The sequence below is a fragment of the Monodelphis domestica genome, chromosome 4, assembly GCF_027887165.1.
Source record: "Monodelphis domestica isolate mMonDom1 chromosome 4, mMonDom1.pri, whole genome shotgun sequence".
Lineage (NCBI taxonomy): Eukaryota > Metazoa > Chordata > Mammalia > Didelphimorphia > Didelphidae > Monodelphis > Monodelphis domestica.
Window position 1 is genome coordinate 55296209 of NC_077230.1, and position 12350 is coordinate 55308558.

The window sequence follows — 12350 nt, forward strand, 5'->3', positions numbered from 1 at the left end:
TTTGTTGTAACCCTTACTATATTTCCCCCTGATTTCTCTTTTTAAAGTTTCCTTTACAAACTCTAGGTTTTTCACGAGAAATGTGTGGCAGAGAGGCAGATAGGTGGCTCAGTGGATTGAGAGCCAGGCCCAGAAATGGGAGAAGTTGGGTTCAAATACTTCAGAAGCTTCCTAGCTAAGGCCCCTGGGTATATCACTTAATCCCCATTTCCCTGTCCTTAACACTTTTCTACCTTCGAACCAATATTAGTACTGATTCTAAGACGGAAGGTAAGGGGTTAAAGAAAACAAAAAGAAATGTGTGGCTGGTATTAGAAGATAAGGACGGTAGGAAAAAGGGAGTGGAGAATGACACATTGATGAATGGCCTTTTCTGTGCAAGCATTTTTCAATCTTCTCTGTCTCTTCATGTGATGCCATTTAAGGTTTTCTTGGAAAAGATACCAGAGTGTTTTGCCATTTCCTTCTCTATCTTAGTTTATAGATAAGGAGATTGAGGCAAAAAAAGGGTTTATGATTTATCTAGGGTCACACAGCTAATAAGTGTCTGAGGCTGGACTTGAACTCAAGAAGATGAGTCTTCCTGATTCCAGGCCTGACATTCTATCCCCTGGACCCTCTAGCTGCCTTTAGCCTGTGGTCAGACTATTTAAATTTTTACTTTGGAGGACACGAGTTTTACTAGCTCAGATAATTATCTTTGTTTTGAAGTTAGCTCATTTGCTGCTGGAGTTAGCAATCTCTTGTCAGCATGTCCTAAAAAATGAATATAGGTTTAGGCTCAATCTTCTTGGTCACTTTCTATTAAAAATTTCTTGGATGAGAAAGAATGCTATCCACATTGAGGGAAAGAACTATGGGAGCAGAGATGTAGAGGAAACATTTATTTTTAATTTTTATATTTACATATACTTTATATATATAAATATGCTATTTATATATATTATATTCATGTATTTTAAATAAATGTATAGATAAATTTATAAATATTTTGTTTATATATAAATATATAATATTTATAAAATTTAAAAAAATGATTTATCACTTGTTTATATGGGTATAGGATTGGGGTTGTGGTTTTAAAAGATCATACTAGACAAAAACGAATAATATGGAAATAGGTTTTGAGCAATATAATATGTATAACACAATGGAATTGCTTGTTAGTTCCTGGAGAGGGGAGGGAGGGGAGAGAAAATGAATCAGTTACCATAGAAAAACATTTAAAAATTAAAAAAAAATAAAAATACAATTTCTTGGGTACAGGTTTGTACTTAGTAGGACGTTCTTAACCTAGTGTCATCGCCTGGCATATATTAGCCTAATTAGCTTTGAGCTTCCTAGAAAGTTAGTCAGTGGCTCTAGGGTTCTTCACTGAGAAAATGGACTTTGTTCCCTTTTCAGCATCAGAATCAATTCCAGACACTCCCTCTTCTCCTCCCCCTCCATGCTGTCACGCATTAATCCCTATGTCTGCTGTAGAGAAGGCAAGATAATGGAGTAGCTACCTTCTTGAATTTTCCAGTAAAAGGCATCCTTTTCTAAGATCAGATAACTCCTGTTAAATAAAAGCATCAGTTAAGAATAGTATGTGTAATGTTCCATGTCACATACTAGAGAGAGGAATATGATGATGAAATATAACCCCAGTCCTCAAGGGGCTTATCCTCACTGGACAGTTATATTACAGATCCAGTGTGGAAGCCAAAACCATAGATAAGGACTTAATGAAAAAAGGGAAAAAATATTAGTGATAGGTTAAGGTAATGAAGTATAAAGAAAGAACTAGGGGACAGCTGGGTAGCTTAACGGGTTGAGAGCCAGGCCTAGAGATGGGAGGTCCTGGGTTCAAATCCGACCTCAGATACTTCCCAGCTGTGTGACCCTGGGCAAGTCACTTTACCCCATTGCCTAGCCCTTACCTCTCTTCTGTCTTGGAACCAATACGCAGTATTAATTCCAAGATGGAAAGTAAGGGCTTAAAAAAAAAGAAAATTAAAAAAAGAAAGAACTCAAGTGGGAAGCATTCCTGAGACCCAGGGACAAAAGTAGATTTTCATTTCAATAAAAACAAGTCTGTTTTTTGTTACAAAAGACACAAAGCATTCAGAGCCCATCTTCGTCCCATAAAGTGCTAAGGTGTCAATGAGCTTCTTGGAGAAGAGTGTTTTCTTTAGCTGATTGAGAGGAGAGTAGAAGAGGTACAAATTCTTACTCTGGTAGTGCAGAAGTCTCATTGGGGATCTTTTAACTGGCTCTAGACTTTTTAAAAAAGGGTTTGAAGATATTTTCTATGACTTCTCTCCATTTATTTTGCAGACTGCTAAAACTGCAGGGGACAATAGGCAGGGATCACCTCAGAAGGGAATGGAGAGTCTGGGTTGCAAGGAAGGACCTCTTCTTTGCCACTGATCCTTCTGGACTGAGCAGATGAGATGCATCTCCAGTACTCTGTCCCTGCTGCTAAGAGTATAACAGAGTGAAAGAATGTACAACACCTTCAGTAAAAGCTGAGGACACAGAATATTAGCTTCTCAGGTTAGCTGGACATCTTTCTGGTTATTTTGTTTTAAAGAATTTACTCTTTTATTTTAATCATTATTATTATTATTGGAAGATCAGTGAAAAATATGTTCCTCTGCCCTTTAGACTTTAGTTCATCTTTAGAGTGAAAAACCACAGGGCTTAGGAGTTTATTTTAGGGTATAATTCTATTTTCTGTTAGAACCTTGCCTTATTTTCATTCAATAAACCTTTATTTCGTGTCTATTCTGTGCAAGGTGATGGAAATACAAATGAAAATTAGTAAGCTGTGAGGTGAGAGTCCAGGAAGGCTGCAATGAGAATGCAGTTCCTCTAAGTAGACCCTGATGAAAGAGGAAGATTATTTAGCAAGCAGAGATGAAGATAGAAGGGTTTTCTAGCAAAAAACCAGCACAAAATGACACACTGGGAGGTGTCAGATAATTTTAGGGTTGTGACTTTAAATTTAAATTTAAATGGTCGCCAAATAAAATTCCCAAGTCTGTCTGGAAATTTGTGGTAATTTAATTAATATAGAGGGACGGAATTTAAGGAGAAGGAGGAAAGAGGATATAGGATTTCTCCTACCTGGCCTCTGCCGGGGGGGGGGGAGGGGGGGGTTAAACTCCCTGCCTCTAGGTCTCTAAAGAAGATTAGAGGCTTCTGAGAGGAAAAAGTTGGAAAGTAAAGGAGGAAAATTCAGCCCGAAACTCACCACCAAACCGGACAATAGCTTATAGCCATGTTAAGATGCCGAAAGGCTCAGCATGTAGCTCTTAGCTAACTCTCAACCACCAATCAGGGAAAGAGAGAGAGAGAGAGTCTCCTTGAGGGATGAAAAATCTCAAATATATAGACCTTTCATTCTTGTGTCTCCTCCTCTAGATTTTCACATCTACCAATCACATTAAAGGCTTTTCCTCCAGGACTGCCCATACTTTTAGTTCTCATCTTCTTTGATTATATCTTTTGAGTTACTTAATACTTCTTTGTTAAGTTCACCTTTTGCGAGTTACTTGACCTTTTTGTGATTAATTTAGCATTTATAGTTATTTAACACCTTTTTGTATTAGATCTAAAAATACACTTAGCTTAAAGTTCTAGCTTCACTATAAGGTGAGAACTAAGTACCTCCATTGTGCAATCAGGAGATTACAACTTTATCTTCCCCTAAAGTATGGTCTAAGTAGGGTGGAGTAGTTTTTAAAGTTCACAGAGGAACATCCAGTGGTACTTTTTGACTTAAAAACATCCAGAGTGTGAAGAAAAATAACATGAAATAAACTTGAAAGATAGCTTGGAACTGGATTATGTAAGGTCTTAATTTCTGGACTAGCGAGTTTATATTTTTTGTTGTAGGTAATATAAAAGCACTGAGGGTCTTTTAATTTAAAAAAAAGTCTGTGTACTGGGGAGACTATTTTGGTAGCTTTGTAAAGGAAGAATTGGGGAGGGAAGAGACTATAAATTAGGGAGACCAAGTAGGAAACTATCCTGATTTGTCTGAGCAAGAAGTGAGAGCATAAATTGGGAAGATGGCAATATGAGTAGAAAGAAAGGGTTAGGCCGAAGAAACTGTAGGCAGGTAAGTGGTACAGGGGACAGATGTTTGGAATCCTAAGGCCTGAGTTTAAATTCAATTTCAGATATTTATTAGCTATGGGGCCCTGGAGAAGTCATATAACCACTGCCTGCCTCATCCCTTACTTCCCATGGTGAGGATCAAATGAGATAATAATTGTAAAAAAAAAATGTAGTCCAGTGCCTAGCACATAAGGAAGCACTATATAGATGTTAACTGTTGCATTGTTATTGTGGTGATTTGACCACTGACTAGAAGTGACAGGTAAGCGAGAGAGAAGAGAGGAAGATGATTGAGATTTTTAAAAAGCCTGGTAGGTAGTGATACAATGAACAGAAGTAGGGTTTTAAAATAGTGGTTATTTAAAATAAAATTGAAAAAATTTAAGAAAAAATTTTAAAATAAAAAATAAACCAATTTTAAAGTAATGGCCACTAATTCCAGTGGCCATTGATATAGTTATGGACTTTCCAACAAGACAGAAAGACCAGATCTCTTGGAAAAGGAATCATGAGTAAAGACACAGTTGTTTTTGTTTGTTTGTTTTTTAAATTAAGGATCATTTATAGAGATTATGTTTCAGGGAGCTCATCATATGACTTAGATCTTTGTAATCAGCTGTACCTGTAATCATACGGATGAAGCCCAGCTGAACCATGAATATAGTGAAAGAGCTGACCCATCTTTTAATTTTCAGTGCTAATCATTAGAACTTTCTTTATGATAATATAGAGAAGCGTAATGATCCTAAGCCTAATAATCCAAGTCTCTTACTGTAGAATATTTAGGACCTTGTTGCCCATTGGGTTTTCTTAAGCCTCCTGATACAAGGATGGTAGACAGTTCTTTTTCATTTTTTTTAAACCCTTACCTTCTGTCCTGGATTCAATCCTGTCTGTTGGTTCCAAGGCAGAAGAGTGGTAAGGGCTAGGCAATGGGGGTTAAGTGACTTACCCAGGGTCACACAGCTGGGAAGTGTCCGAGGCCAGATTTGAACCCAGGATCTCCCATCTCTAGGCCTGGCTCTCAATCCACTGAGCTACCCAGCTGCCCCCCATGGTAGACAGTTCTGAAAAAAAGAGAGACCACTGGCATAAGAAATTCAGTCAATTGGTGGAAGGTTAATAGGGTTCAAGCCAAAGTTATATAATTACTGGGGGGAGGAGGCAGTTGTCAAAATTGGCTCTAATTTCCAATGTTAGGGATCAGCCAATTCCTTTGGATTAGGAATGAGGACAGCTGGAGTCACTCCCAGCCTTCCTCTCATTCTGAGACTTTCGAAAGGGTAAAGGTTGGCGGTGTCTTGTTAACAAGTGCACGCGAGTGAGGACGGGGACACAAACCTCCCGAGAGATTCGGGCAGAATCCAGGGATAAGAATTTGGTGGTTTTGCCCTCCAGCCTCCTCATTCCCCAGAGAGGAAGTCCCTCAGTGACAGTTTCCAAACGCTTCGTAGCCACAACGAAAGGTGGAAGATTGCAATCATTTTACAAAGGAAAATCCAGAGATTTCTCTACTTGCTGGGGGCGGGGGGTCGCCTGTAATTGCTGTCAGAGTCACATTCAAACTCAGTTCTTTCTGCCTTGACTCCAGGCGGCAGGAATGGTAGGTGTGCCTGTAGGCACTTCTCTCCGCCGGGGCTCTTCAGATGCTCTCCCGGGTCCGAAGGGACAAAGTCTTGGATCTAATGGGGTGCATTCAGAGCAGGGTGAGGGCCAGCCATAATGAGGGCTGGCTCTCTCTGGGTCGGGATGCCTGGATCGGCCACCGAATCACTGCCCAGCTCTTAGGGGAAGAGGAGGAGAGCGAAGCCTTCAAAGAGCTGCATTCTTTAGATTAGGGACAGCATTTCTGAGGTCAGCTTTGAGGAATGGAGGATGGGACGGAGAAACTGAAAGCTGCTCCAAGAGCCCCTGGAGGAAACCAAAAGGCTGGATTTCCCTGTTTGGGGAGCAGAGTTTACGTTTTCGGGCCAGAGGATGTACCTGTTCCTGAATGATGGGAGCCAAAGCAGAGTGGAAGCTAGAGTTACCCTGTACTTTGGTGCCACTGAAGATCTCTTTGATAGGAAATAATAGACCGGGAGGAGACACTCTCTTCTCTCTGGCCTTCTACTCCATTGGCCTTGTTTAATAGAAAATAAATTCTATTATTTTATATATTATAATTATACATTATATATACGTGATATATTGTTTATATTACAGACAATTTCACATATTATATGATGATATTCTATTCTATTAATAATCTAAAATTATAATTAATACAATTAGTAAATAAATATATATTTACTATAAAGTGCTGTGGTTTATCAGGTACTACCCAAAGGACCTCTCTCATCTTGTATGAAATTCTTTTTCATTTTTTTAAACCCTTACTTTCCTTCTTGGAATCAATACTGTGTATTGGCTCCAAGGCAGAAGAGTGGTAAGGGCGAGGCAATGGGGGTCAAGTGACTTGCCCAGGGTCACACAGCTGGGAAGTGTCTGAGGCCAAATTTGAACCCAGGACCTCCCTTCTCTAGGCCTGGCTCTCAACCCCCCCTTGTATAAAGTTCTAATAAGTAGAGATGCTTCTAGATTAGCAAAAACGGCCAAATTATTGAAGGCTTTAGACAGTGAGAGATAATTATTTCTCATTTATAATATCATGGATGCTTTCCCTCAAGCAGTGAGGCAGCAGACATTTTGATGGAGAAGAAGGTATTTTTGGACCAGGGGCCACTCTGGGAGTGGTTGGTAGGTGGGGGGACGTCACGCAGTTGATGACCAGGGCCCTGGCTGCCTGGGGAGGGGGAGACAGATAGGAGGGAGGCCAAGGAAGCATCTGCTTCAGAATTCTCCCAGGGACCCCCATGGGTAGAGCACAGCTTTTGGTGTAACTCATGGCATGTGCTGGTGTTAAGACAAGTTTTGGGGTGGGGAGAAGCAAGAGGAAAACATACAAATAAATCTGCTTTATTGTTTGGGAAGGGAAAGGAATGAGGGTTCTTATTCTAAAACTAACCTATTTTCACTATGTTACTAAACTGAAACCTTAACTCCCCAAACACCCCAATCTCACAGCAGGAGCCCCAAATCAAATGGAGCCAGGATCTTTTGTTGCTGGATGTTGTGCCAGCAATGGATAATCTGTGGAACTGCAGATGATCCATTTCTATTCCATGCCCAAGGAAGACTGATGCTGCCAGCAGCCAGATCCAGGAAAAAACTCCTTCCTCAGTTTGATCACAGGGAACATCCTCGTCAAGCCTTCCTCTCAGCTTCTTCAGGAGACAAGAAATCAGTTGGGCAGATGGAATCTTCACCTCGGTCCCTCAGGCTCAGGCTCCATGTGACCCGTGGTCACATGCTACTGTCAATCATTCCTACGATTTGCACTTCTCAGTTTTTTGCAAGTTTTGCCCATTGCAAACCTTTTCATCCTTTATCACATGCATAACCCTATCATCCCACCCTGCCTGGAAGAATGAGGCATGGGGGGAGGGGGAGGTAGAAATGATTAGTCAGCTTTTGCATCCCTGTCCTTACTGCTTCCCTCTCACTCAGTCTCTCTGTCTCTGTCTGTTTCCTGTCTCTGTTTCTGGGTTGGTCAGTCTGTCTGTCTCTCATTGCCCTCAAACATGAACTCTGCTAACAAATACAAAGGATGAGCAAAGCGGGTTCCTGGAGAGAAACAAGATAGAAAAAAGTAGATGAAGTGTTATGTTTTGTTTTTAATAACCAGAAAAACAAAGTTTAATTTCTTGCAGGGTTTTGAGAGATAGATAGATAGATAGATAGATAGATAGATGATAGACAGACAGACAGTTGGATAGATGGATGGTTAGAAAGATAGACAGATGACAGACAGATGGATGTATAGAAATATAAGTGGATTGATGGATGGATAGATAGAAAGACAGATGATAGACAGATAGAAAAATGGATGGATGGTTAGAAAGATAGACATGATAGAGACAGACAGATAGAAAGATGGATGTATAGTAAGATAAATGGATGGATAGCTAGAAAGACAGATGATAGACAGACAGATGGATGGATAGATAGAAGGATGGATAGTTAGAAAGATAGATAGAAAGACATAGATAGAAAGATGGATGTATAGAAAGATAAGTGGATTGATAGATGAATGGATAGATAGAAAGACAGATGATAGACAGACAGATGGATGGATAGATAGAAGGATGGATAGTTAGAAAGATAGATAGAAAGACATAGATAGAAAGATGGATGTATAGAAAGATAAGTGGATTGATAGATGAATGGATAGATAGAAAGACAGATGATAGACAGACAGATGGATGGATAGATAGAAGGATGGATAGTTAGAAAGATAGATAGAAAGACATAGATAGAAAGATGGATGTATAGAAAGATAAGTGGATTGATAGATGAATGGATAGATAGAAAGACAGATGATAGACAGACAGATAGAAAGATGAATGGATAGAATGATAGATGGATAAATAAGCAGTGTAAAGCTGGAAACACTGCCTCTCCTAGGCTTTTAAAGAAATAAGTTTTATGTTCAGACTATCCTGAGCTGTTTGAAATAATAGAGCCTTCCCAGAGTTTAAATATCTTGTTCACACTGTGCCTTGTATTAAACTAATATATATATATATATAAACCAATATATAAAAAATATATAATGCCTTGTACTAAACTAAATCTCTTTTCTTTGGTCCTCTTAGAAGAGCCCCAGGCATTGTCAGTTTTCCTCAGTCATCACCATCTTTTACTATAGAAGCATTTGGGCCAGCCTTAATTGTTTCCCATGCTTCCTCCTCTCTGGAGGTCTGTCCAAGTCCATCCCTCATTATCCTCAGTATCAGTTCTAAGACAGAAGATTGGTAAGGGCTATAGGCAGTAGGGGTTAAGGCACTTGCCCAGGGTCACACAACTAAGAAGGATGAGGCCACATTTGAACCCAGGTCCTCCATGCCTAGTGCCCTATCTACTGTGCTACCTAACAATCCCAAATATTGCTCTTTTTTTTAAACCTTTACCTTCTGTCTTAATATCACTCCTAGAGTAGTAAGGGCTAGGTAATTGGGGCTAAATGACTTGGCCAGGGTCACTTAGCAAGGAAGTGTCTGAGGTCCAATTTGAATCCAGGAGCTTCCTTCTCCAGGCCTGGTGCTCTATCCACTGTGCCAGCCAGCTGCCCCATGGAAGCATAATTTTAAGGATAACCATTTTGCAGAGAAATTTTCTCTTTGAGGTAGTATGGGACCCAGAGAATGGAGGAATCCAATGAATGGGGAAAATCTGAGCTGTGTTGATTTAGATGAGTATTTTAAAAAAAATATAAACCCTTACCTTCCATCTTGGAATCAATACTGTGTATTGGTTCCAAGGCAGAAGAGTGGTAAGGGCTAGGCAATGGGGGTGAAGTAACTTGCCCAGGATCACATAGCTGGGAAGTGTCTGAGGCCAGATTTGAATCTGGGACCTCCCGTCTCTAGGCCTGGCTCTCAATCCACTGAGCTACCCAGCTGCCCCCAAGGATGAGTATTTGTAAGGAAGAACAACCTTGAGTTGTATTTGGGAGCACACTTGGGCCAGCAATGGGCTCCCCCAAGGATGTGGCACCAAATGTTGTTAACATCCAAAGCGTGACCTACTTGCTGTCATCCCAAGGAAAAATGATGCTGAGTCACTGTGTCTAAGCCTCCATGTTTTATTCATTCATTTCAATACACCAGACCTTCCCCTTTTCACTCTCTCCAGGATCTCCTGATATCTCCCTCTCCCTCCCTCTTCTCTTTTTCTCTCCCCTTTTCTCCTCCACCACAAAGACAGAGAGTTCTGGACTCTCACCACATCCCTTACGAGAGAGGGGCCAGGCAGGTAATGGGAGCTATGTCCTCAGTTTCCCTAATTGCCACTAGCTTGGGTACCATCTTTGCATCCTGAACTGGCTCTTGCCCAAGTTAGCCTCATTTCAGCCCTGTGTTCTGGGATGAATCTTTTTAACATCCATACTTATTTTATTATAGCACTGATATTCACTACAACAAAGTTAAGCCATTTAACCCCAGTTATGAGGAGTGTTCTTTATGCCTTCAGATACCCAGATTTGAAAGACTGATAACTCTGCAAAGTTAAATCTATATGATTCTATGAATTCAAATTTGTAATTTTTCAATTTTTCTTAAACCTACCACCCAAAACAAAACAAAATACACTACACAAAACAGCAAGTAGTGAGAATGAGAGCCAAAAAATAAAGATAATTCAGATTAGTATCCTCTGGGTTAATAGAAATATAACCCTGGGAATCTGGAAGCAGCTATAGTGCATAAGGGGACCCAACCTGGAGTCAGGAAGATTCATTGTCCTGAATTCAAATATGGCCTCACACACTTATAAGCCACTTAATCCTGCTTGCCTCAGTTTCCTCATTTGTAAAATGAGTTGGAAAAGGAAATGGCAAACTTCTACAGTATCTCTGCCCAAAAAAACCACAGATGGGGTCACAAAGAGTCAAACATGATTGAAAACACTAGAAAAACAAAACAAAACAAAAAAACCCAACAAACCTAGATTGAAGAATACCTAGAATCAGTATTTCTGCAGCCAAATTCACATCTCTGCTTAAGTCTGTATTCATATGGTCATGAAAGGCCAAGAGTAATGGGTAGTGTGTGTGTATATATACACACACACATATACATATATATATATATATATGTATTTTATTCATATATTTTCTAAAGCAATTATCTTAAACTCATCTTTGTCCCCTCCATCAACACAGAATGTTTTTTTGTGTTAACAACTTCCTACTAACATTTTCTTTTTTTTTGCCAGCGTGTCCTATATAGCATTGATTTCTTTTTTCTGTAGGTAATACCATTGGAGCTTTGCTTTGGATCTCAAAAAGAAAGTGAATAGCCCCAATAATTCAATAAAGGAATTGCCAGGAATTTAAAAATCCATTGCTTTGTTTTTAAGGGTGCCCTGTAAAAAATGCATTGTTGTTGGTAATGGAGCAGTTCTGAAGAATAAGACACTGGGAGAAAAAATAGACTCCTATGATGTGATAATAAGGTAAATGTATTTTTTCTTTTTTCTGTTTCATAACTGGTTAAGAAAATTTGTGTATTCCCATAAAAATAATCTTATGTTTTAAATACTAGCTGGTTCCTATTCATTGTGCCCCAAAGGTTCACTTTAATTCTTATAGTTTGGATTATTTCAAGAATGTAAGTTATCTTCCACCTTTACTTTAGTCAATTATTATGATATATGATTCTTTTTTTACAGTAAGACTCCTTCCACAGGTACAACAAAATCGTGTGGAAGAGGAATCTTCTGTAACAGATGAATCCATAGCCCCCTTCCCATTTAATGGTTAAAGTATTTAATGAAGATGTCTTTCCGTACCTCTAAAATGTCAGGTTTCATTAGAAATCTTCCATTTGTCAAAATGCTGTAATGTGTAATTTGAGAATTTGATAAAATTCCAGAGGATTTTTTGTTGTTGGTTTAAGCAGACTGCTTCTTGGCTGCTTGGCATTTTAGATTTTAGAGCTATGTAAAGATTTTCAGCAACAAGAATAGAAACAAACAACCAACAACAAAAATAAACCTTCACAAAATTATGGTCAATTTAACTGAAAATACTAGTTTACCAAGCATGTAGGCCAATCATGATTTACTGTATCTAAATAAATTTCACAGGTAAACCTTTTCCAATACTTGTGACTTTGGGATCATTAGCTAAAATAATTGTCAAAGCTTCCAAAGCTTAAGGGTTTCCAAATCTAAATTTAGTGACTCTGATTTTTTCAAAATTTAGTTTATCCTTCATTGAAACAACACAGCTGTTGCATAAAAAATAGTCTAGAGTCCTGGAGTCACAGATTATTAACGTTACTACTAAAGATATATTCAGATAAACATCGTTGCAAAATATTACAAAAGCTTAAATATTCCATTTGTCTCTTCTGCATTAAATGTTTTTTTTTTCTTAATAAAATAAAAATGGAGCAGAGGACTTTTTCTTTGCTGCTCTAGAACAGTACTAACAGAGTAATAACTCTGATCATCTATAAGGGCAGCTAGTTGGTGCAGTGGATAGAGGACAGTCCTAAAGTGTCAGGGGGATTCATCTTCTTGAATTCAATTCTGGCCTCAGAAACTTACTAGCTGTGTGAGTCTTGGCAAGTCACTAACGCTACTGGCCTCAGTTTCCTTTATCTGCAAAATTAGCTGGAGAAGGAAATGGTAAA

The 12350-nt window shown here is 39.1% G+C and overlaps 1 protein-coding gene across 8 annotated transcripts in view; it reads left to right on the top strand.

The window, feature by feature from the left end:
* Positions 1 to 12350, top strand: part of ST3GAL6 (ST3 beta-galactoside alpha-2,3-sialyltransferase 6) — an 86104-nt gene that overhangs the window by 67442 nt on the left and 6312 nt on the right. For all 8 annotated transcript variants that reach the window (XM_007493597.3, XM_007493599.3, XM_007493595.3 and 5 more), the window contains one exon: positions 11071 to 11166. In XM_007493597.3, coding sequence (XP_007493659.1) covers positions 11071 to 11166 — 96 coding nt within the window. The remainder of the gene's footprint in view (positions 1 to 11070; positions 11167 to 12350) is intronic.